General features: G+C 46.8%; 1 protein-coding gene across 1 annotated transcript; it reads left to right on the top strand.

Annotated features, from left to right (window-relative positions):
- Positions 1-619: 619 nt before the first annotated feature.
- On the top strand, positions 620-25,728 carry TINAGL1 (tubulointerstitial nephritis antigen like 1). Its single transcript, XM_033157655.1, has 12 exons — positions 620-1,023; positions 4,375-4,713; positions 8,773-8,836; positions 11,195-11,287; positions 13,259-13,373; positions 15,088-15,211; positions 15,903-16,053; positions 17,311-17,500; positions 17,960-18,005; positions 19,761-19,884; positions 23,073-23,118; positions 24,170-25,728. Exons 2-12 carry the CDS (start codon positions 4,404-4,406, stop codon positions 24,311-24,313), a joined length of 1,407 nt encoding a protein of 468 aa, XP_033013546.1. The 5' UTR covers positions 620-1,023; positions 4,375-4,403; the 3' UTR covers positions 24,314-25,728.
- The last annotated feature ends 791 nt before the right edge of the window (positions 25,729-26,519 follow it).

Raw genomic sequence — 26,519 nt, 5'->3', positions numbered from 1 at the left:
CCAGAGGTGCAAGTGAGTGCAAATGTTTGTATAAAGGAATGAGTATTTCTTTAGCAAGTCTGGAACTCCCTGCCTGTTGACATGAGGCAGGTGCACTCACCATACTGTTTTAGCTGCCTGCTGAAAACTTTTCTGTTTCAACAAACCCATTCAGCTGCATATTTTAGGTATACTTTGCTTTAAAGTTTTACTGATTTTATAACTGTTTTCAGTGATTCTATCTGTTTCTAGTTGGTTTGTGTATTTTCGTCCTGCTTTGCGTAAAACCTGACGTGCACACTGCTTGCTTGGAGAATTTCTTTGAGAAATCATTGAATGAATGATTTATTATTATTTTTAAATCAACTGTGTTAGGCTTAATCAACAACTAGCTCTAAGTCGCTTACATAACAGGATAAGAGGTTCATTAAAAATAACGATAAAAAAGAGGCTTTAAAAGCCGACCGTTTTTTTTTTTTAAAAAGGGGGGGGAGGGAGGAAGGGAGGGAGGGGGAATGTCCCTTCCTAGCGCTGCGTCTCTCACCACTAGGCAAGACTATCACTGCACGCCCCACCCCAGAAGGGTCCTCCGCGCTGCCCCTGCGTAAAGCTGGGCGGGCCAGAGAGGCAGGCGGCGGGCTTGGTTGCCGGGACTGGATCGAGGGAGCTGGTGGGCTGGGAAGCATACATAAGAGGCGCTTGAATCCCCGGGCAGCAGTGCGAGAGAGACGTCCGCCCGCTCCTGCCGCCGCTGCCAGGGACTTTTCCTGCCTGCTGCCCGCGAGCGCCAGAGCTGCATCTCACACCCCCTTCAGGTCCACGAAGCCCGCGCCTTCTCCTGCGCGACTGATTCTTCAGGGGATCAGCCTCTCTGGTATGCCGCCGCCCTTCCCTTCGGCTGCTCCTCTCCGGGTGAAAAGCAATCCAACTTGGCCAGAGCCTGAGCATCACCGGGGCAGGAAGGCGAGGCTGTTCTCCTTCTCCTGTTGAGGCTCCTCTGAACCTCGTTTCCAGGTTTGGACCTCAGGCTGGGAAGCTGGTGGGGTAAGTGTTACACGGCCAGGTGTGAAACGTGGAGTAGGGCAGGGATGAGGAAACGTGCGGGTTGCAGGGCGTGGGAGAGCATCTGCTTTGCATGCAGAAGGTCTTGGGTTCAACCGCGGCAATCCCGCAGCATCTCCACATAGGGCTGGGGATGTCCCCTGTCTGAAGAGAGCTGCCAGCCAGTGTGTGCAATACTGAGCTAGGTGGACAAAGGTCTGATTTGGTCTATGTTCCTTCGTGGCCCTTCAGACCCCAACTCCCATCATATCTGACTGACCACCCGAAAGGTCTATCACAGAAAAATGGGTGGGGTGGAATGCAGGATAGAATGGAATAAAGAGGGTTGGTGCATTTTTTTAAAAAAGCATTATATGTGAATGTATCATGTGCATGAATGTCATTGATTTGCTACCCGTAGGTTGCCAAATGCACAAGTTGGCCTTGGTGCTTCTGCTTACTAGGGTTGCCAACTTACTAAGACCATGCTTACATGCACAGGTGAGAGCAACAATCGAGGGGTCCATCATTAGGCAACCATGATATAATTGAAGCGACAAAGGAAAATGCTAAGCATATTTCTATCAAGGTTCCAGATCAGAGTCTAACAACATCTGGAGGGCATCAGGTCACCCATCCCTGGGATCAAGGTCCAGGGTACAGTCTAAAGGCATCTGAGGACACTACCTTGCTGAAGCTAAGCAGCTCTGGGTCTAGTCAATGCCTTGGATGGCTGACCACCTTGGAACCACAGGCATGCCACCTTGAGTTCTGTCATCTAAAAGCTTCCTAAACAATGGTCAGGGTGCAGAAGTCTGTGGATCAAGAAAACCAGGGTGCTGTCATAGTTAGTGTCAGACTGAGGAGAGCTGGGTTCAAATCCTTGTCCAGCCACAAAGATCACTGGTCGGCTTTGCGCCCACCTAGCCTACCTCACAGGATTGTTGTAAGGATTAAAGCTGAAGAGAGAACTATGTACACTCACCCACTTGAGCTTTTTGGGAAGAAGGGTGGGATAAAAATGCAACGAGTTAGTCAGATATCCTGGAGATCTCTTAAAAGACCCGTATAAAGAATTTGCTAAGTGAGAAGGAATTTTTTCAGTACATATCCTCTCTAACCCCCCCCCCCTCCTCAAGCCTCCCCCACATCTAAGGCATCTGGGGAAGGGAAGGGGAGCCTGGTGCATCACAAAATAAAGGGTGGGATTCTGGTTTAAGAAACCCTAATTATTCTATTCTATTTTAATTTAATTGATGAAGTTTAAGAAGTCCTTCTCCTTCCTGTGTTTAGCTAGTGAAGAAGAGTTTTGTCTGAGCAGGGGGGAGTGTTCTGATTGCCAGGGAAGGCCCCCAGTCCCGAGTGTTTGTGTGGACTCCCTTATCAGCAGTGTGTTTAAATAAAGGTGCACCAGGAAAGGTTATATTTAATAACTGTCTGTGAAATTTAGAACATGCTGCTAATGTTTGTGTTTGGGGTGGGGAACTAGGGTGTGGGTGCCACTCATCCCGTGTCGCTAGGAGGGATGTGGAAGTGACTGGAACTGTTGCACATTGTGTTATGTGTACTGTGTAAACTGTGCTCTTGTAAAGTGGGCACAAAAAGTTCTCCTGTTTTGCAGTTACGTCTTTTGGAGATCTTTTCCCATCACTACTAAAACAAAACAAACAAAACAAACAAAAAGAAAACAAAAGAACTCTTTTTTTAAAAAAAATCCTCTTCCACTTGAAATGCAGCCGCCTCTGGGCTGGAAAACCCCCATAGTTGTACAGTCACATAACAAACACCACAGTTCAAAGGGAGATAAGCCGCACACCAACAGGCGCAAGCCCAGATTCCCTGCCTTGCACGAGACGAGAACCGTTCTTGAACGCTCCACCTCCTCAGATTGATGAGCCGCACTGTGTGTTTCCGTGGGCTTTGCCGACTGAGGTCAGAAGGTGACAGTTAATCAAAATGACGCCCCACCACTTCCTAGCATCTGGAAGAGCAAGGCAGAGGTGTGGGGTGGGGGGAGAAGCCCAGATTCCTTCCTTGCCTTCTGACCTTGAGCCGCCCTCCTCTTGAGATTGCTGCTGCTGAGAGTAGAAAACTTATTGCATTGCTGAAGTCTGAGATCATAGAAGGTGCCTTCTTAATCCCAGGTGGCCATGAGATGGGAGGGCACAGGGGAGATGCCAGAGAAGGAATAAGAACGGGGCAGAGGCCGTCTTCCTCTTTCAGGGCACAGCAGACACCAGCATTCAGTCTTTCTAACATGAGAGGTGAGGGGGCTCATCCTTCCTACAATTTCTTTTTTGAGAAACTTTGAACTTCAATCACAGTTCAGAAATGGTTACTTTGGAGTTCTAGCTTCATATTCCAAATGCATCATTGGCAACAGGTATCTTAAGAAATAACCCAAAGCCCTTATCAGATTACCCCCAGAAATTCATTAAATCTGAATTAAATTGGAGGTTGGGGCAGACGGAATTCAGGCTGGCATCACGTTTTGAGGATGGTACAAAAATGAGGTGCCTCTGTCCTGCAGTAAAAGCCAGCCTGGAAGAACGCCCAGTGCTCTCCCCTCCTCATTTGATCGGCTGCTTTCAGCTGCTCAGTTCATGAGTTCAAGGCTGTACCCTTTTGCTTTCTTTTTCCATCCTGAAGTCAGCGTAAACAGGAAAATGTCCCGAGTTACATTCCTGGCTAGGAAAGCCTGGGCTCAGGGAAAATGGCTGGGACAGATATATCAGAGGATGTAAGAGACACGATTACTGTGCTCTGGCTGGGCCAGCCCTGTGTTCCTGGATACCTGAAGGTCAAGCTGAACACCATCTTCCAGTGAGGGAAGCATGCTGGTGAGACCCGTGGGATTTCTTCAGAGGATCTCTTGAGTTGCCAGCTGAAGTGGAGGATCCTGTTTGAATGTTGAACACTGCCCACCCTCACCTGCAAAATTGCTCCTGAGGTTCCTGCACATTCCTGCATGTTTCATGGAGGGGACTGACTGTCAGGCCAGGCAGGGTGCAGAGCAACCCAGGGAGAACATCAATGGGAAGGGCTGCTGGTGCCTGGTGTGAGTGTCTGCCTTCAGGGGCACGATTGCGACTGCACTTTGGGGTGCTCTTTTGGAGGATTTGGGTCAGAGTTCCGGAAACTCTGTTCTGCTGGGGGAAAGTATTGTCCTTGATGTTATTTCACTGAACAGGTCACTTTAGTTTTTTACGTTGTGTTTTGGTTTTGTATTGTAAGTCACTTTCAGCATCATTTTATGGGGTGCACGAGTTGGTATGTTATCCAACCAAGCTCCACATAGTGTAAAAGGGAGATCGAGTCCTCTGTGTGATTCTACATCTTTTCATTGTTCTCCAGGACCTGCAGATCCCAGAAGATCAAACAGAATGAAAATGAAGGCCTTCTGGACTCTCTTGGCCACCGTGCTGTTGGCAGACGAGGCCCTTGCTATCCGGGCATCTCGTACGCGGAGGGAGCTGGCCCCAGGATTGCATGAGCGGGGGATCCGGGATGCAGGAGGCTCTTACTGCGAACGCCGTAATGCTTGCTGCCCCGGGAGGGATGATGGCTGCACAGTGCCATACCTGGACACCATCTGCTACTGCGACCTCTTCTGCAACCGCACTGTCTCTGACTGCTGCCCCGATTTCTGGGAGTACTGTTTGGGCATCGAACCTCCGTTTGTTGTGCAGAAAGGTGGGTTACCTGTGGGGTGGATTGCCTGATTGATGGGTAGATATAATACATAGCACTGGAGGTGAGTCAGAGGGGAGAGGAGGGGGCTACAGAAGTGGGCTGCTTTGCAATTTCCTAGCACTACCCAAGTATTGCTCTTTCACTATAAGCTGCATGTGGAATTGCAACAGATTTTCTACATTTTCAGGGATTGTGGCGCTTTCATTGTATACACATTGTACTTTGTTTCCACTGGACTATTGGATGTGACTTAGCCCTCTAGCTAAGGATAAAAATAAAAACCATCCAGATCAATTTAAAAAATCATTTTAAAAAGTTTTTTTAAGGCACCACTGTGCAATTACAACATTTTTAAAAATGATGCTAATGATGCATTTTAATGAAGCTAACAGGATGTCAGTTGGAGAGGCACAGGTTAAAATCTGCACTAAAATGCTTTTTTGTTTAATAACCATTGTGGGTTTTCTTTTTTCTTTTTTATAAAAAGACAAAAAGATATAGATGGTGTTCATCACTAAACGCATCCAAACCATGCCCAGTAGTTGTAGATGAGAAAGGCTGAGTTTGTTCTACTCTTCTGATCCTTCCTTCCCAAACTGGATTTCCTGCAGTCTGAAAAAAAAATGCTGCAGAAAACAGAGCACAGGTGAAACACAGGCTGGCAGTGCTTTGATAATGACATCATGTGGATGCATTGTAAAAAAAAAAAAAAAAGATGAAGAAAGAACAATAACTCTATGGTAAATGTCTGTTGTGGAAGCCGGCATAGAAAGCAGCACTTCTTCATGCAACCTGCATTTAATTGTGGAACTCGCTGCCACAAGTTGTAGTAATGACTTTTTTTAAAAAAACTTTGGGTGACTTTAATACGGAATTAGAGAAAAATTCCTGGAAGGGGATAGGCCAAATTCATCAACCAAATGCCCTCCAGATATTTTGGTCCACAGCTCCCTTCAGGCTCTGCCAGCACCACCACTTTGGAGAAGATAGCCAGAGAGGAAGCAGTGCATTTTGGAGTGCCCAGTGTTGGGGCCAAATCATCATCACCATCATCCTACCTTTCCCCTAGACTAGGACTCAAGGAGGCTCACAGATAAAATAATTAGGATGCCAGAGGAATCTAGCTGGCTGCTGTTGTAATGTTCCACTGGATTGATCTGGGAAAGACCAGCCTTATGATTAAATGTGTGGATTTATTATTATTGGGATTCTCCCATTCCCCCCACCCCACATGCTGAAGACGTCAGTGTTGGGGTCCTTAAATCTGCCTCTACTAGATGTGTCATGCGAAAATGCCTTTGGCACAATCGCAGTCCCCAGAGTCCCAGTAGGGATGCTTCCGCAGCAGCTGCAAAATCCCCTTGACCCCCTTTAAGGAAAATGTGATTTCCCCTTCCATCCTTGCTTAAAAACAATAGGCGCCTTTCTCTTGAGCGTCTCATAGAAGGGCTGCTGCTGCTGGGGAATGCCTTCAGCTTCCCCCAGGGCTCTGGCTTCCCTCTGAAATAAGACGTTTAACCCCATCAAAGCTGAATCCAAAGGGGAAATAGAAATTTTCATTTTGGGCTAAATTTTCTCCCCGCCCCAAGCAGTTAATTTCTAAAAAGAGCAGTGCTAAACCCTAGCCGGGAAACCAATTCCACACTCTCAAGTTTTGGTGTGCATGGACTATTCCACTCCCCGCCCCTGCAGTGGTGAAAAAAAAAGCACTTTGGGCATACTCTGATAAATTGTCATGTTTATTGCTATTTTTCACACTGGGAGGTACCTTATCCTGAGATGTAGGAGGCAACTATGCTGAGCCAGACCATTGGTCCATCTAGCTCAGCCTTGTCCTCACTGACTGGCAATGGCTGTCAGGGTTATAGACCAGGGACATCCCCTGCTCTCCTTGAAGTGAATAATAATAATAATAATAATAATAATAAATGATTTGCAAATCAGATGTCCTGCCTTCTGGTCATTTACCCCTCTAGTACAGTACTGCCTACACTGAGAGATAGCCATTCTCCAGGGCATTGGGGATGCTGCTGAATTCATGGCAGAGACAACCTTCTCAAAGGAGGGCTTCCTGACTTGCAAGCTATTCAGGAACACCACCTTCTGTTACTGCCACAAGATCATGCATTATCACATTCACATTGTTCCACCTCCACTGTCAAAGGCAGCATGCCCCTGAATACCGTATATACCCGAGTATAAGCCGACCCGAATATAAACCGAGGCACCTAATTTTCCTACAAAAACCTGGGAAAGCTTATTGACTCAAGTATAAGCCGGTTCACCTTTGCCGCTGTGGAGGAGGAGGAGGAACGAGCAGCCCGAAAGCAGCCCTTTGGGCTGCTCCTTTCTCTTCCTCCTTTGCCAAGTTTGCATTTATGCGAGCAGTTCAGGAATGGAACAAGCTGCCTGGGGAGAGTAAATAACCACCGTTCTTGTACGCTTCTTAAGGAATGGTTAACTGGGGAGAGTGGGTGGCAGCACGAGCGGAGAGAAAGGGCTTCTTTCTTGCTGCCCCCACCGCCCGCCTCACTCAAGTATAAACCGAGGGCAGCTTTTTCAGCACAAAAAATGTGCTGAAAAACTAGGCTTATACCAGTTTCTGGAAGCTGTGCAGGTCCTGCTTGGAGGCTCCCTGTAGGCACCTGACTGGCCACTGTGAGAAGAGGTCCTTGGCGGCCTGGTCCAGCAGGGCTCTTTGTATATTATGACGTTTCTGTACATTACTGCCAACAGGTAAAACGTATCTTCTTGAAACTGACTTCTCAGAAGGCAGAGGGGTAACTGCACAGGAGTTTCGGGGTTCACGGAGCAGAATTACATGCCTGAAACCTGCCTCTTGCCCCTCCCTACACAACTTGAAAAGTTCTGTGCATTCTGTACATCCAATGGGCCACTAGCAGGCTCTTCCTGTCTTCTTATGAGCTAGGGTTTGCCCCTCCCTTCACATTTTCCAAGCCCGACTTGGAAAATGGCATTTGAAACATGCTCCAGCCTTCGCCGAGCCTTGAATTAATCAAACTTTGACCCTGAGCTCTCGATCCAAACCCTCAGAGCAGGAGTGCGGACTCTACTGAACACAGTGAGATTTTATACAGTTCAACCTTTGCAAGCTTCAACCAGCCTTTTGTACTCTGGAAAGGTTAAAAGGGTAGAATTTATCCCATACTTTCCATGTACATTTATGGAGGGAGAGAAGCTTCTAAACAGTAAGTTATTGTTGCTCCAGAACCAGGGAGTGGTACGTAATTAAGCCAGGCTGCATCAGTGTGTCGGTTCCCCCAGCATGCCTTATTTTAGTGAGAAATATTTTAGTGAGAAATTACAAGAAATGTGCTACAGGGTTTAGCTCGGATGATAAAGCCCTGAAGGCTTAATTATGTCTTTTGTAATATTTGATGTGTTTACAGTATACAATCAGAGCATGGCAGGGGTTAACAGACGCCCATAAACACCAGCAGCTACACCCAAGCAGTGCTCTCAGCTCTTTCTCTTTCTTCTCTATCTGATTTTAGCTGGTTTGAAACTGTGCAACTGGTTCCCAAACCATTTCTCTGCTGCGCCTCCCACTAGCTGGAGCAGAATCTTGCCTTCCCAAACTCTGATGGGCGTTGCATTCCAAAAGCTGGAGAGAGATTCCCAGAAATCAGGAGTCTATCCCCCATTGCTGGTTCCTATTGGTTATGGCTGGTGTGTGTGTGTGTGTGTGTGTGTGTACATGGATGCATGCATACATACTGCTTTTTGGCCCAAATGCTTTTTGTCCAAGTGATGGACAAAATAGAAAAGAAAAATACAGTAAAGTACTGTATGATAAATTCAAATACAAGTGTACAATAAATATAATGCAATATAAGCATGACATCTGGGCTATTAGTACAAGCAATCAGCCTACCTAAATATTGCTTTCCCAGCATCCACAGCAGTAAACAGTTGCACTGAATCCTGATATTGGGTGGTTGAGCCCCTCTACCAAAATGCAAGCCTTCTTGCTATCTATATGGATCCATATGCACCCAGTTTCCCATCCCAGTTTTATCCTTGTTCCCTCTTTTCCAGGCTGCATCCGTAATGGACACAAGTTTCCAACAGGCTCAACCTACAGAGATAATTGCAACTTCTGGTAAGTTGGGCTCTTTGATCACAGAAGCATTTTTTTCAGTCTCGCTGCCAAAGGTTCCCTTCAGACTGTCAGCATTTGGCAGAAGGAATTTGAGCACATGCTAGAGCTTTCAGTTTGTACTGCTTAACAAATCCGCACAACAACAAATCTGCTTTAAAAACGTGTATGGACTTTTGCAGTTAGAAAAGTGACAGGGAAATGCATTGAAATAAGCTGGATGAATGAAGATGCTTGATTATGCTTTTGTATTTGTTGGAAGCCACCCAGAGCGGCTGGGGCAACACAGTCAGAAGGGCCAGATGCAAATAAAACAACAACAACAACAATTGTTGTTGTTGTTGTTGTTTTGTGTAAACACAATACACACAGAGCATGGTTAAGCTATGGAACTCACTGCCCCAGGAGACAGTGATAGCCACCAACTAAGATAGCTTTAAAAGAGAATTAGACAAATTCATGGAGGAGAAAGCTGTAAGTGGCTATTAGCCTCTGTCTCCATGGTTTGAGGTAGTAATGCTTCTTAATACCAGTTGCTGGTAGTCAGAAGTGGGGAGAGTGCTGTTGTGCTCAGGTCCTGTTTCTAGGCTTCCCATGGGCATCTTGTTGGCCGCTCTGAGAATAGGATGCTGAACTAGATGGGTCCTTGGCCTGGTCTAGCAGACTCTTTCCCCCTTTTGTTATTATGTTCACCATGGCGTTGAGAACATGGTGCTGGACTCAATGGGCCTTTGACCAGATCCAGCAGCAACAAAGCTGTCCTTGTGGTCTGAAAGGCAAAGGGAAGATGAGGGTTAAACAGAGAGTCCCAACTGAGCTCCAGTTAACTGCTCAGCGGGCCCTGGCAGGATGCAGACTTTAAGGGGAGAGTGTTGCTGCCAGGCAGGTCCGTAAAAGGACAAAACCTTTTCTGCCTTCAGGATGGGGAAGGGGGTGGGGGAAAGGATTGTTGTTGCTTTTTAAAGTGCCTTTTGGCTGAGAGAAAATGCCAAGCGTTCTATGAAGCATAGCTAATGTTGGAATTGGCTCCTCGTCAGCAAGGCCACTGTGTTTCCTGAAGGCTTCGTGAAAGGGATTAGGGCACCTTGTGCTAGCAGTGTGTTTGCAGCAGGCCTGGATATACACCATGTGCAGGGGGAGCTTGGTCTAAGCACACACACACACAGAGAGAGAGAGAGAGAGAGAGAGAGAGAGAGAGAGAGAGAGAGGGAGGGAGGGAGGGAGGGAGGGAGGGAGGTTGGTTGGTTTTGGGAGGTTGGTTTTGGGTGTCAGACCATTGTGTCCATCCAACTCAACTGTCTAACAGTGGCTTTCCAGGATTTCAGAGTGGTCTCCCCCAGCTCCACCTGCAGATCCTGGGAATTTAACCTGGGACATTCTGCATGCAAAGCAGATGTCCTGCCGCCGAGCTACAGCCTTTCTACTTCCAGCATCCTCAGAATCTCAAGCTTTCTTTAATAAAGGAACCTGTTCCAATAAGCAAATAAAGCTCTTAGCACTAGTCGGATCTCACTTTGAGCTCTGTGTCTTTTTGTAGGTTCTGCACTTTGAATTTGGATGTAGACATGCTGGAGCACCTTCAAAAGCAGCAGCAAAGAGGGCCAAGATGATGGGGGGGAAAGTCTTGTGAGGGAAGGTAGAAGGCAAGGCTGTAGTTAAGTGGTAGAGCATCTACTTTGCCTGCAAAATGTCCCAGATTCAATCCCTGGTGTCTCCAGGCAGGGCTGAGAATATCCTCTATTTTAAATCCTGGAGAGCCACTGCCAATCAGTGTAGGCAACACTGAGCTAGATTTTCTGACTCAGTTTAAGGCAGCTTCCTAGGTTCCTATAGAAGTTAGAACTGCCTCTGTTATATCTGTGCTGTGGTCCGCCCTGGTTCATCACCTATCTCCTTTGTACTGTTATGAATTTGATTCTCAGGTGATCTGCACCTGGTTCCACAAGGCTCAGTGCTCACTAGGCCTTTGTAACAAAAACGAAGAATTCTATCCTGCTCTCTGCTGAGTTGCTCAGTTTAAGCTGCAAGGTGGTCTGCCAGGGAAGACCTTGGTGGGTGCTATTGGCAACCTCTGGTGTAAAACAGGTTGGCGGCGAGGTTGAAGTTGCTTGGGCACACCAAAGGGAGTGTGTTGGATTGGCTCTGCCAGTGGGCCTGTCCAGCCCCAATGGCATCACCATTCTGCCCAAGCTCACTGCATCCAGGTAAGCATCAGCAAAGCTGGTGTCAGGAGGGCGGCTCTACACCACCTCACAGGCCACTGCTAGATCTAGACTTTTGGAAGTATCTCCCTTTGGCTACTAGCTCACCACCCTTCCATAGCTTCGTATATCTAATGTTTCCCATGTCTTCTCTTCTCAGCACTTGCGAAGGAAATGGGCGATGGTCCTGTGAAAACCATGCTTGCCTCATCAATGGGGATATGATAGATGCCGTCAACAGAGGGAATTATGGGTAAGAAGAAGTACTTTTGCATAAAAGGATAGGTTGGCTGGATCTGGAGATGTTGTAGCACTAGCTCAGGGCCTGGAACAAGTTCCTGATACTGCACCTGAGGTGAGTGGCCCAGGGGTCTGTGAAACCCAAGCTAGGACCCTCATGGATATTGTCCCCCAAGCTCACCTAAAGAGTCAATCCATTATCCTGATTTAAGGCAGCTAGTAGACTTGGGCCTCTTGAAAAATGGTACCTCTTGAAAAATTGTGATTCATTGGTTTCATGCTTCAGTTTTCTTTTGAAGTTCCTTTGTTCAAGAACAAGGTTCATGGCAGAGTGTCCAAGTACATTGAAATGCTCCCCCACAGTTGTTGGTGCTTCCCCCCCCCCCAAAAAATTGCTATTTCAAGTGTCAAGTTTATGTCCATTTATGCTTTTTGCACGGTGGTTGTTCTGTTGGTCTTATTTAGGATGCACAAAGGCATCACTGGCAAACAAGAGATTGCTGCCGTGTAAGTTGATCTGGTTGGTGTCCCCTTGACATTCTGGTTGACAATATTAGGATCTGCAGTAGTGTTTTCTGAGGAGCTGTGGAGACAGGATTGGAACCTGGGTCTGTTGCAGGATCTGGTCCCTGTGTTTGTGTCTGTGGCCTATTATTCTTGGTGAGGAGCTGTGCTAGCTTGAGGATGTGTCTGTAATTAAGACCGACCACCCAAGGCCAGTGAGAGGGAGGTACCTTTGTCCAGGATGGGCTGTAGCTCCTTGGAGTGGATTTAGCTGGGAACTACAAGTAACAACCTTGGGACGCGGGTGGCACTGTGGGTTAAACCACAGAGCCTAGGGCTTGCCGATCAGAAGGTCAGCGGTTTGAATCCCCACGATGGGGTGAGCTCCTGTTGCTCGGTCCCTGCTCCTGCCAACCTAGAAGCTCGAAAGCATGTCAAAGTGCAAGTAGATAAATAAGTACCGCTCCGGTGGGAAGGTAAACGGCATTTCTGTGCTCTGCTCTGGTTCGCCAGAAGCGGCTTAGTCATGCTGGCCACATGACCCGGAAGCTGTACGCCGCCTCCCTCGGCCAAAAAAGCGAGATGAGCGCCGCAACCCTAGAGTTGTCCGTGACTGGACCTAATGGTTAGGGGTCCCTTTACCTTTACAAGTAACAGCAAGCCGTGTTATCTAGGCCTGTTGTATAATAAGTCCTTTCTGAGTACCAGTCTGGCTTTGCTGATCTGCATTTTCACTTTGTGGTTTGTGTGTGTGTACTGTATTGATTTGTTTAGCAACATTTATATACAGCTTGATTGCAATAAAATCTCCAAGTGTTTGTAGTCTAATAAGGAATTCCAGTTGTGAGTCTCTATCCAATGGGTTAAAACAGATGTGGTTGTATCACAGAGCTTGATGGCAGAGTGCAGACAGTGGTTTTTGTGGTCTGTTCTGGATAGAAGCTGGAAACATATAAGATACATGTGCTGGTCAGTATATATCTGATATAAAATGGTGCTTATATGTCCATTATGTAATGGGACACCAGTGTTCAGAAAGCTGCATACCTCAGTATTCAGCTGAGCATACCAATGCCTCCATTTTGTTTCTCAGTGGTCCTGTTTGGCTCCAGTTCTGTTGGCACAGGGGCACCATATTCAGAATTAGAACTGATTATTATTGTTTTATATTACATTCCAGTTCTTCAAAACACCACAGCAATCAATTAGTTTCTTTGAGAATTGGGGGGTTCTCACCCTTCCTGGGCAGACTGAGCAGGCATAGTCTCCCTTTAAATTGCATGCCAGTTTCAAGTCAAGGAAGAATGCCAAGAGGAAAGGGAGCTGGCTTGTCATATATCCAATAACTATGAACCGGTGGTGTTTTCTTACCAAGGTAGCTGGTTAGTTCTGAATGCTGGCACCCTCTCTAATGGATCACTCAGGGTCTCCCTGAGCTAAGGTTCATCTTCTCAATGGAGTCTCTTCCATCTTTCTTTAGCTGGAGAGCCTCCAACTACAGCCAGTTCTGGGGCATGACGCTAGAGGAGGGCATCCAGTATCGACTTGGCACCATCAAACCCCCCACTGCTGTCATGAACATGAATGAACTCGATGTAAGTCTCACTTGGTATATGATCCAGAAAGGCTTCTGAGCTTCTTCATTCCAAAGCCTGGGAGTTTTCTTCCTCTGCATTTCTGAGCACAGGACGGTGTAAAATTAAATACAAAAGAACATGTGTATAATTTTCCCAGTTGTGTCAGAAGGGACAAGAGACAGATTTCAGGCTCGTAGCTCTGAGAGCTCTGAACTTCTGAGAGGTCAGTTTCAAGCCTGTTTTTGTTACCTGTTGATGGTAATTAAAAAAAGGGGGGGGAGAGAAAACATGGAGAGTCTGCTGGATCAGGCCAAAAGCCCATCTAGTCAGGCATCCAGTCCTTACAGTGGCAGTAATGAGGATGGCCTGGAATGCTGAGCTCTAAATCAGGAAGGCTTACAATCAGTGCTATTTTTCTAGGAAAAGTGGTGCCGGAACTCACCATGAGCTTCTCCCTTGATCACTTATAATGACAATGGTGCCCACCTGAGAGGACACATTCTACTCGTGTAAAAACACGCTGATTCCCGGACTGTCCGTGGGCTGGATTTAGAAGGCGATTGGGCCAGATCCAGCCCCCGGACCTTAGTTTCCCTACCCATGATCTACATTATAAGAGGGAGGTCACTTGCACTTTTTGTGGGGAAAAGAGGGAAGATATGTGACTTTGTTAAGAGAAGGGTATTATTTGATTTATTGTACTTCTATGTCGCTTTTCATTCAGATGAATCCCAAACCAGTTTACAAACAATAAATAACACTAACATAATGGAACATAATAGAACATTACAAATACACCATTAATCATACAATCTACAAAACAATCCAGAGACTTAGGGGACCTGGAGATGTTTGCAAACAAACTGAGCTGCTTCAGCAGTTTCAGTCCTCCGGATGAGGGTGGTTTCAAGGGGAGGGGACACATGTCCTTTCTTTTTCTGGCTGTGTTGTTCTTTCCCACTCCTGGGAAGGCCACTGCAGCCCCTCAGGACATCAGCAGAGGCTGCTGATTCAGCAGTGCATTATCCCTGACGTAATCTGCTCCCCTAAAGCAAACACCAGACCAAAGGAAGCCAGCTGAAATGTCAGAGGAATCAAGCCAGGTTGGCCCCCAGATCTCTGCTCTCTTTTTAGAACAAGGAAAGGGAAGAGGCCAGGCTGGACTGAAGGCCCCACTTTTCCAGCAAGGGTAGCAACGAGACCTTGTCTGTTGGGCTACGAGCACAAGCTGTCCGTCAACAGAACAGGACAGGATTCCAAGCCTGAGCAATTTTTGCTCTTGCTCTTGTTGCTTTGTGACTGAGCAACGTGGGAACTCTCAAGGTTATGTAAGCTGGGAGAGGAAGATGCAGGAAAGGGCAGGAAGTTTTACACAGCTTGTATTCTGGTTTCTTGACTCTTTCTCAGGGCTTGTTCCGCTTAGTTCACCTGTCCTAGAAAGCATGGGGTTCAAGAGCTTTTCTGCTTGTCCCATGCTGTCTAGATACAGGTCTGGGCGGCTTTGCCTTTGCCCTGCTACTTTCCCCCGGAAAACCTCTTCTTTAGCACTAAATTGGAGCAGGAGAACCAACCATTGTGCCTCGGGGAGTATCTTGAAGCAGGAACCGAGGCAAGCCTGTTGCAAGATATGAATATCCCTGGCCTGATTCCTGTTGCTGTTTCCACTGTGAATCCTGGGTACATTTCCCTGCTCCCTAGTGACTTCCTTCTCCTGCTTTCTCCTCTTCTGTAGATGAATATGGACACCAGTGAGGTGCTGCCTTCCCATTTCAACGCTGCTGAGAAGTGGGCTGGAATGATCCATGAGCCGCTGGACCAGGGCAACTGTGCTGGATCCTGGGCCTTTTCTACTGCAGGTACCTCAACTCACAGGTGGAAAGAATGCGCCATAACAATGATGGAGCAGGGAGAGGGCGTGTCTTCTGCTACCTTCCTGATGCTCTACTTCCCATTCAGATGTTTTCTGTACCTGGCAATCTACTGCCAGTTCTTCTAGGTGCTCTGGGAATGGGTATCATTCATTGACTCACACATCTTCAGAGGCCTGTAAATCTTAATAGCAGTACTGGCTCCTTTCCAACATTCCTGGCATGTCCGTGTCCCTGATTATTATCACGGTGCTTTCCCACCCTCCTGCTGTGACACTCTGTTGCCTCTTCCTCCCATTGTACAGGTGCTTAGGGACTCTGGGAACAGCAGTTGTTGAGAGGGCATCACTTCTTTCAAGCAACGCCCTAGACTTCCCTGTACAAGCTGTTTCTCACACATAGAGGGGCCAGCCATACCTCATCTTTGATGCAGATTGTGAATCCCTGGTGCCCCCTTTAGTGCGCCGTCATCCATCCGGCGTTCTCTTCCAACTACTGCTGCCCCTCACTTTCTCCTCCCTAAATCTGGAGATTACGTATGCTTTGAAAATCCAAGTAGGAGAGCTGAATCAACTGTATGCTACTGTAGCACAATGCTAATGCTCCTAGGATTCAATAAACCGGCTTCATCCTCATTACTAGCTCTCCAGACTTCTAACCACATGTGTCTTCTCACCAGCGGTGGCCTCAGACAGGATCTCCATCCACTCCATGGGACACATGACTCCCGCCTTATCGCCCCAGAACCTCCTTTCCTGCAACACTCGCAACCAGCAAGGCTGTAGCAGGGGCCGAATTGATGGGGCCTGGTGGTTCCTGCGCAGGAGAGGGTGAGTTTGTGCAGAAAAGTCCACTTTGTCACATTCAGAAATGGAGCCTGGCATAGCAATGCAAGTTGATGAGGTCGTTGACCTGCACGGGACAGAAAAGGTCTATGTGCAAATGTGGCATGGTCAAGTGTAGCACTGGAGGCTTTCCAGAACCCTTTTGGATCTCCCAGATTCTGCCAGGCCCCCAGTTCTGGCTCAGCCATGAGTCCATGAAGGTAGAAAGAACAAAGGGATCATATGCTGAATTTGACTTAAACTCAAATGTTCAGGCATCGTCATTTTACAGCAGGCTGTTAAATTAGAGAACTGTGACATTCAGACTTTCCACCTCTACATATATCTACCATGGAAGCCCAGTGCATTGCAGAAGATCCTGGGGAGTTTACATCCGCTGCACACTGAGTCTGCATGGGGTGTTTCACCACCAGCTTGCATGGAATAAGTATCCCTCCCCCCAAAAAATGCACACAAGAGCAGTCATGGGGAAAGAAACAAAGTTAAATGATAGAACAGTTCCTTGGCATATTACTGTCTAATGAGCTAGACTAGATGGACCTGTGGCCTGACTCTGAATAAGGCAATTTCCTATGTACATATTGTCTTTCGCTGAAGATCAGCCTCCATTACTCTCCTTGTCACATGTCTTGAAAACTGCTAGGCAATACTGGTCTGGCCTTGTTATGGGGCTTGGGGGGCTGGGATACTTATTCCCTTGATGACTGGGAAAAGTATCAGTATAACTAGTGGGGGATGGCAGGTGTGGGGAAGGGAGGGTGGGAATGGAAGTTGCCTTGAAGGAGTTGCATGTAAAGACTTAAAGCCGAACAACCCATGGCATTAGGCACATGGCTTGGCATTGCTTGTATCTATCTATCTATCTATCTATCTATCTATCTATATAACTGCAGCTTTGTGGGGGCAAGGGGTGGAAGATCAGGACAATGACACATGGGGAAGGTGTTCTTAAACTGTTTCCCTCTATGCTGTGTTCCTGATGGGGAAGAAATCCCTTCCCCCTTCCATTTCTATAGGAGGGGAGGGTTAAATAATCACCTCCCTGCTCATGTTTCCAATACTTCCCCATCCTGGGTGACTCCTAGTTAGAGGGTTTTTTTTTTTTTTTTTTTAAGGTACATGCAGACCATGTTCTTAACATCACCCTTGGTAGTGAGCAAGTCTCCAAATAAGCCGTTCATTTACCTACAAAATCTCTCACTTTCCTTCTTTCACTCCCCGCCCCCCAATTCGGTCTTCCAGAGTGGTGACGGATGAATGCTACCCTTTCACCAGCCAGGAAAAAGACAGCACCCCTCCTGCAACCCCTTGCATGATGCATAGCCGCTCCACAGGCCGGGGCAAGAGACAAGCCACAGCACGCTGCCCCAACCCATGGACGGACTCCAATGAGATCTTCCAGTCCACCCCTGCGTATCGCCTCTCCTCTAACGTGAGTGCTGTAAAAGTTGGGCTGAGCACAGCTGATCGTTCTGGGCAGGGCTTTCAAGCTAGAGCTGTGCACAAATGGCCTCTTTAAATCCTCTATCCTATTGATGGGTACATCTGTATTTGTGGTGGGGGCGAGCAGGGACCCAGTACTTTATTTGTGGTGGGGATCACTCTTAAAAGTTGCAGTAGCGGATTTTCTTTCTTTTGTCACAAAGCAGTCTTTTCTTGCTGCAAGGTGCAGCTTCACCATCAACTATGCTGGCAGCCTGACCACCTTTTGCATCTTCCACCAAGTCCTAGCCTATGCATTGTTCTGGGGTGCTGTCGGTGGGATCTGCCATCAAAAATGGTGGAGAATATTGGGAGGAAATTTTGCAAAGTATCCTTCTTTTTATGGGGTTTTTAAAGCTGTTTATCATATGTTTGTAAAATGCCTTGATACTCTTCCGTCTGCTTGCAGGAGAAAGAGATCATGAAGGAGTTAATGGAAAACGGACCAGTGCAAGGTGAGCTATGGGTCTCCCCCAGGAAAAAAAACTGAGAGATTTGTAGCTACAGAGCTTTTCCACAAAGCACTTTGAGGAAGAGCAGTCTATCTGAGAATTTAAACCTTAGAGGTCCATGGGCATTCTTAATTTGCTCCAGTGCCATGTCCTGGCCAGAAAGAGGGCATAGACTTGATAGTCTCATCCCCACTGCCAGCCTAGTGTAGAAATAATTATTTACAGCACTGTGGTGCCCAGTATGGAAGACACAAAGATGAGAACAGGAAGCTAGCTCCCCAAAAATGTTGCATTTCCACATTTTGTACAAAAAAATGCCTCTGTCATAGCAACCTGCACTGCTCCTGTAACCCTCAAGAGATAAAAACCCAGTAGAAATCGGTTTGTGATTTTTAGGATAGGCACAATCAAGACGGACCCTCCTTTAGGAAATTATCAATGATTAAGCTCGAGGGAGTTGGACTCTGGATTTCAATGGTTCACAGATCTCTATGACTGAGATTTCTGCGACAGTGGTGTAAGACAGAAGAAAACCCACATGCATTAATAGGGGATGGTGTGTTCCTCTGCCACCGGTGCATTCATCACATGTGGGAAGAGACCCTATGATCAGAGATCCAGTCATGACCCGCCCCTTGCATGGAGAAGCTCCATGCACATAGTTGGAGGGGGGCATTCTCGGGTGCATCAGCAAGCAAGGGGGCAGCCTGTGTAATCCTTTCACATGTTCTTTGAACGCATGGAAGGGGTTTGCTCCATTTCACCGGCACCAGCAATCATGGAAGAGTTGTGCTGATAAACATATAACACTACATACAAACAGTTTTGCCATTGGGTGGGTGGGGGTGGAGGGCTTAATTTGAGTCTGGACCTGGATATTATGAAAGCCACGTCCTTGTCATCTGAAGCAGGGCACACTGGACGCTCAGCACCACAAAGCTGTTCAAAAGTTTTACAGGTGGAAAGAAAGAAAAATAGATTAATTCCAGTGGTCTAAATCTCAAAAGGGTAGTAGTAGTAGTAGTAGTAGTAGTAGTAGTAGTAGTAGGATGATGATGATGATAGATGAACATGGTTTGTAGCCAGTGCTAGTCCTACTCAGAGTAGACCCATAAAAATGAATGAACAAGACTAAGCTAGGCCTCTTAATCACAATGGAGCAGCTCTGAGTAAAATGGAGTTAGATACAACCCTGCGTTAGGGTCAGTTGGTCTTAATTTGCTCCCTCCTATTCAAGTACAGCATTCTCTTCACAATGCCACACTGACTTTCAAAAGTGGAGACACACAACCCCACAGACTACTAGCAACGAGTATCACCACCAGCAGCCTTCCAAGTCCTGCAAGCCCAGTCACAATCCTTTCTGGCCCACAACTTCTCCATAGAGTCCCCCCCCCAATGATCAGCTCCATCATCTATAGTGCAGAAATGCACCATCTGCTTCTTGGCGGACATTCAGCAAGTCATAGAAATCTAAATGGTGTGTTCACACAGCAAACTTGCTTAATAATTATTCCATCTTCTGAATAAATTCTGGCTTTGTGTAAGAACCTTTAACAGGATTCTCAGCCAGATTGCAATTATCAGGATCCTTTGGGGTGCACTTATGCAAGCCATGAGAGTTATAAATCTGATACACGTTTGTAGTGCAGACAGGCCTCCAAAGTGTTGGTGGTGAAGTCGATGTCAGAGGTGGAAGGTATGTGCCTGTCGACCTTTTCCTGTTGCTTACTTCAACTCCTTTCTCTTCTTGTACAGCCATCATGGAGGTGCATGAAGACTTCTTCATGTACAGAAGTGGTATTTATCGTCATACGCCTGTAGCAGCTGGGAAGCCAGAACAGTACCGGCGGCACGGCACCCATTCCGTCAAAGTCACCGGGTGAGGGAGATTGCTTGAGGGGGTAATGTTGTTGGAGAGGTGTTCAGGGGCTGCCTTCCTACTGATCACAGGAATATCCAATCGCATGGTATTCTCACATGTTATGTCCTACCGGATCATGCCAAGGTCCTGTTCAGTCGAGTGTTCTGTTTCCAACAGTGGACAGCAGCTTCAGAGAGCCTCAGAGCAGGGCATGAAAGTGATTGACTCTAAGGATGGTAGCTCTGTGGGGGCAATAGGGGCCTCCTAACAACTCTCAGCATCCATAACAAACTGCAGCTCCCAGAATCCTTTGGGGGGGAGGCATGACTGGTTAAAATGCTATCATGGTGCTATGAATGTATGGCATGGATGTGGCCTGTGTATGTTTTGGTGGAGAGGTGTGCGAGCTTGGCCCTGGCCCCAGAATTTGGGAGAAGGCACCAGTGTGGTGTAGTGGTTAAGAGCGGTAGACTCGTAATCTGGTGAACCAGGTTCGTGTCTCCCCTCCTCCACATGCAGCTGTTGGGTGACCTTGAGCTACTCACACTTCTTTGAAGTCTCTCAGCCCCACTCACCTCACAGAGTGTTTGTTGTGGGGGAGAAAGGAAAAGGAGAATGTTAGCCGCTTTGAGACTCCTTCGGGTAGTGATAAAGCAGGATATCAAATCCAAACTCTTCTTCTTCTTCTTCTTCAGTTGCAGGAAAAAGGAATGAAGGAGACCTTTGGGTAAAGAAAAAAAATAATGTTTTTTTTTTTTTAAGGTGCTCCTGAAGGCCTCCTCTCTTTTCCCAGGGTTGTGGGGCGGGGGGAGCAGTTGCAGAGTACATCCTCCACAGACAGTTTTAACCTGGAAAAGGGGACAGAATTTCCTCATATTCCTCCTTCCTCCTTGTGGGTCTTTTTGGACCCCTGATGACTGCCTGGCCTTGTGACTCTTTGGACCTTACTCTGACTGCCTTTCTCTCTGTCTCTCTGTGTGTGTTTGATGGTGGGTACCATAGGGAGTTCAACATGTTTCCTCTCTGCGGTGCCACGTGGCTTCCTCTCCACTTTCCCTCATTCTGTGGGCACTGACTGGACAGCGGAGTTTGATCCATGCCAGCTCACTGCTGCTTGAGGAATGAGGAAGGAAAACTAACAAGAGAGGCCCCGCAGGGGGAGAGTGGAGGCTCTTGAGAACAAGTCACTGCCAGATAAGGCCACTCTTTTGGGGGAAAGTGAGAACTTTTCTCTCTGACGTCAAACAGCCGCCAGCCGGGTGAAAGAGTCGTTCTTTGGGTGAGCTGAGCACAGCTGGAGCAGATTCCCCTCTGAGAACTCTTTCACCATGTCTGAAACGGCTTCAGAGACTTATTCCACAGGATGCAAGAGACTCTCCAGCGTTTCGCAGATGAAATGGGGAGACTGCTGTGTGTGTTTTTAGTCTGTTATGGCTAAAACAACTAATGCATCACCTGCAGTATACATTTTAAGCCGTTTTATATCACTTTAAACAGTCATGGCTTCCCACCCTCTGGGAACTGTACTTTGTGAAGGGTGCTGAGGGTTGTGCCTTAGACTGAGAGCCCGAAGGGAAGGGAATTGTCTACTCACTTGTAAGCTGCTGTGGATGAAATAATAATAATAATAATAATAATAATAATAATAATAATAATAATAATACTGTGTGAGGGACGAGGAATTCTCACTGGATTGGAACAAGCTGGGAATACAGCAAAAACCTAAACAAAACATTGGCACCAGGCGATGCTTTGAGTCTTTTTAACATGACTCACAAACTGCAGGTACACAGAATGTTGCCACAGTTACCCATTCAAACACTGAGATCAAAACACTCAGAGATGGGCAAAGGCCTCTGCTTAGGGTGGAGGAAAACAGTGAACTATGGGGGCAAGCTAAGGAGGAACAAGTGGAAGGCTCCCAGCCAGTAGATCATGCTGTCTTTTCCACTCGGGCTTATCTTCTCAAGCTGCTTGCAGAAGGAAATGACAGACCAGATTCTGAGCTAATCAGTAAGGAATGAAATGGGAAACCCCCTCCAGTCGGACACCAAGCCTGCTTTGCTAACACCTGACCAAGAACTTTGGGCATCTCTCCCGGACAGGCAAAATGAAGTACTGCCACTGACTTTGATGGCTTTATAAGGGGACTAGACAGATTCATGTAACAGCAGCTACTAGACATTATATTTATATGCAACCTCCAGATTCTGGGCAAGAATGACTGGTAGAGCATCTGCTTTGCATGCAGAAGGTCCCAAATTTAATCCCTAGCAGCATCTCCAGCTAGGACTAGGAATGCCCCCTACATTAAAACCTTGGACAGCTGCTGCCTGTCAGTGCAGAGAACACTAAGCCGGTATAGGGCAGTTTCCAAGGAAGGCTTTCCCCTCCATGTGCTACTTGTGGGCTTCCTAGAAGCATCTGGTTGTCCCATCGTGGAAAATAGGATGCTGGTGTCCAGAGGGTCTCTTGTTATGATCTTCTCAAACGAGAAGGATGAATGTACTGTAATGGGGTTGGACAACAATGCTTCATTTTTTGTGAAATGCGTTCCACTGAGCAAGTCTGTCATAAAACAGCTTCCTGGCATGTTAAAGAAGGGATGGGAATAATAATAATAATAATAATAATAATAATAATAATAATAATAATAATAATTTTATTTATACCCCGCACGTTTGGCTGGGTTTCCCCAGCCACTCTGGGCAGCTCCCAACAGAATATTAAAAACATGATAAAACATCAAACATTAAAAACTTCCCTAAACAGGGCTGCCTAGTGGCCCAAACGCTGGGTGTTGCCTCTGAAGCATATTTCACCCCCACCCCACCACCCACATCCTGTTGGCCTTATCATATTTTAGTTAAAGTGTGGCAAAACATTTATCACTCACAAGTTTCATTTGTAAGTATGGACCGAAGAATCTGTCAAATTTCATTTTGGTTTCTTATCTTTCCAGTCTTAAAAATGTTTGCCACATTTCCACATAATATTATTATTATTAAGATCTGCATGAAAATTCATCAGCGTTTTGGTCCGATTACTCCAAATATACACTTTTTTTGCAAGCAGTTTCCCTAATATTTGTTAATTTTCCTTCATCAGAAGATGCCTGGGTGGTGTGCAAATGTGTGGCTGAAATCTTTGGGCACATGATAAGGAGGGCCACTCAACAAAGCTGTCTCTTTCATTCTGTGTTACAGGTGGGGAGAGGAACAGATGCCTGATGGTTCAAATCAGAAATACTGGGTGAGTGCTGCTGTTTCTTAACCAGGAATTGCCATAAATTTAGGCATTGATCATTTGAGGTATTTTATTTAAGGTCTTCCATCATAGAGCTCAAGGTGGCATAGATGGGTGCCCAGTCAGGGCATTTCCAGATTGTCACTGTTTTCAGGTGGAATTCAGTCAAATCCTGGCAAATTCAGCCTGCGCGCTCAAAGGAGATTTGGAACTCTTGCAAAACAAACCTGCTTCCCTAAGAAATCAGACTCACGATAAGGAAAAATACGGGGAAATGAAAGTGTGTGATAAAACTCCCTTGACCCAACATCATCTAATCTCCCCACAAACAAATCTGGATGAATGCTCATTAAACAGGGTGTCAGGGAGCAACCTCAGTGTGGGGGTGACGATCGAGACACTGACCCAGACCCAAATTTGTTTTAACTTCAGCAAGTGGCTGCAACATATACCTTCAAAGCACACTATGGGACCTTTTAATAATTATTCATTATCCTAGACATCTATTTCTCCGGATCTCTCCTGCCCCGCAGTCTGCAAGTAAGCGCTGCTGTAAATGAGGCTTGAAGACAATGCCAGTCAACTGACTGGAAACTCTGGAATGTAGCCGATCCCAGCAGGGCTTGAAGTCACCACCAACCAGCTGGTAGCGGGTGGCATCAAGCCATGCTGCAAAGGATAAATGGGTCCCCCGAGGTGGGTGCCCCCTCCACCTGTCAGTGACCCACTGGGCTCAGGATCTGGCCTGTCGAGCGGAAAAGGTTCCCCACCCTTATTTTAATATGAGTGTTGCTGTTGTGAACCCCCTATGGGATAGTGTTACAAAGCAGGAATCCCCAGTTAAAAACCCGCCTTGACAGCCTTAGGTGAGCTTCTCTTTTTCTCTGTGCAAGATAATGGGGATAATACTGACCTGCCCTGCATGCTTGCTGTAAGGATGGCAACAAGATTGCTATGTATGAATGCTACGGCGCAGTATAAATGTGAAAAGCTGTTTTGTCGGAAACCATTAACGGCTAATGTTATCTCGTGGGCAATTTTGTGTCTCTGGTTTCAGATTGCTGCCAATTCGTGGGGCAAGGCCTGGGGAGAGGACGGCTACTTCCGCATTGCCCGTGGGGCCAATGAGTGTGAGATCGAAACCTTTGTGGTAGGCGTCTGGGGCCGGGTTGGGATGGAAGACATGCACCACAAGAAGTGAGGAACTTGGGAGGCTGACCTTGCACCAGCAGGTCACCAGGGAGAACTTCCTTCCTTTTGTTGCCCACACCTTTTTTCTTCTCCAAAAAAAGAAAAAAAATCAAATCTGAGGTCTGGATCAGCCAAAGAACACCACACCGCTCCTTTTCACCATTGGGTCTGTCTCTGAAGAGAACAATGCTTGACCACATTCTGGGGTGTGCACAAGACTGTGTGAGGCCTAGGACTGTTCTTGAAGCACTGGGCATGTCTAAAAGGCTTTGGATGACCTTCTTGGAAACTTTGGAAGCTCCTTGAGAACTCAAGAAACAGCTGGGGAGGGGAAGGTTTTGTCAGAAGGGACCAAGGAAAGTTATTTTGTCTGACACCCCCTTGCTCCTCTGCATCTTTGTTAGCCTACACACAAAACCCAAAGTCTGCTGCAGAGACACCAGAAGCAAATAAGGAACACCCTGTCAATTTTGCCTGAAGAGTGGCTGATGCCATACAGTGAACTGTATGGGAGGACAAATCAGCCTCTCCTTTTCTGTGGATATCCAGTAATATCTTGTACACCTCACCAGTGCCTCAAAATGAAGCCATTTCAGAAGTGCTGGTTTCTCTGACCTGATGTTTCACAGTGGTTTGGGTCAGGAACAAGCCTCTTTCGAGGAATTGGCAGCCATTGTAATAGCAAGAGTTGTGGGCTTCTCATGTCAAACCATTTTGGGCCTCAGGTTACATGGGATCTCCCCTTAGCTGCTCCTTCTCCTCACACACATAAGAACACCAGTCTTATGGAGACCACACAAAAATAATCAAGCCTCACAGCCTAATACACGTTGTCTCTCGTAAACACTCCCATAGTTTCGTTCCTAGCCACTCCATATTCCCATTGCTTTACCTCAGCCTGGCTGACATATAGAAGAAAAGAAGGAATCTCAAGTCTGCCAGGGGATGCCCTCACAAACAGAGGAGTCAGTCCAAACCACAGGGAACGAAGTAAAGAAAATGGCTGCTGTGATTTTGTGAAGACCTTTCTAGAACTGCTCAGTAAGGTCCATCATTCTTGGAGGCCCAATCCTGAAATGGAAATGGCGTCCAGTTACAGAATGATGAAACGACACCAAAGACTGGGTTTTTCTAGACAGCTTTGCCCAGGCATGTGGGAAATTCACATGGGTGGTGGAACAAACTACTACTAGGGTTCTTCTCCCCCCTCCCCAAAAAAGGTTTTATATCTTATGATTCCTGGTGATCAACCAAACGGTTGGAAGACAAACAATAGTTTTCAAGAGAGCTGAGGATGGTATGAAGGGGGCATTGTTGTTCATTGTAATTGCATTTGTCTGGCAATCTTCTCTGATCAAATGAATTTGGCAGATTTTTGAAACATGGCAGAAACCATCCATTGAGGAGGCTGAAGCAACATGTTATATAAAACAAACAAACATGGGGCTGACACTGAAAATGGCAACCTTTCAGACACGTTCTTCATAACTTAGCCCTGCTCAACTGCTGCCAAGGGCGGCCAATGTTCTGTAGCAGGAAAACACACCTTATCATGATGTCAGGAGTTCGTAGGAGAAGTTGTGCTTCTTGGAGGAAGGAACTCGGCATGGGATTCCTGTGTGCTTTACTCTGTGCCAGAGCAGAGTGTTTGTTTGTGCAACAGGGGATGACTCCATCATACCACTTTCAGTTATCTGAAAAAAGCATTCGCCTGCCTACTGGCAGAGCAAGGCAGAATGAGGCCCCAGTCCTGCTAGAGCCCCATGCTCTTTCCCTACCACAATGCCATTTCTCCTCTCTTCCACATTAGAAAATAGGAAATCCTTTTTTTCTTCTCTCTCCCCAACCTGTTTAAAAACCTGTGCTGTTTTCTCATTTCCCCTCCCGAGATCTATTGCAAACACAGAGTTTTGCTGACACGAAGAACTCAGTGCACCAGCCCATATATTATCCATATTGAAAGCCTTCATTCTCCCCTGCTCTGGCCTCACTCTGCCCCTATCAGTTATCCCTGTCCCTTTCTTTCATGTTTGAACGCCTGTCTCTGAGCCTTCTGTACAGGATGTGGGGGTCTTTGGGTGCTTAATCCCACCCTGGCTTAGTAAGACCATTGTTGGGAGTTTGGTGTTGATGAAAGGGGGCTTTAGTCAGGCGTCGTGGCTGGTTCTGTCAGTTTTTGCAAGCTTCACAAGCGTCAGTGTAAACACTGAGCCGCC

The sequence above is a fragment of the Lacerta agilis genome, chromosome 8 (assembly GCF_009819535.1).
Source record: "Lacerta agilis isolate rLacAgi1 chromosome 8, rLacAgi1.pri, whole genome shotgun sequence".
Lineage (NCBI taxonomy): Eukaryota > Metazoa > Chordata > Lepidosauria > Squamata > Lacertidae > Lacerta > Lacerta agilis.
The sequence above is the reverse complement of the archived record's forward strand: the minus strand, read 5'-3'. Positions and strand labels throughout refer to the sequence as shown.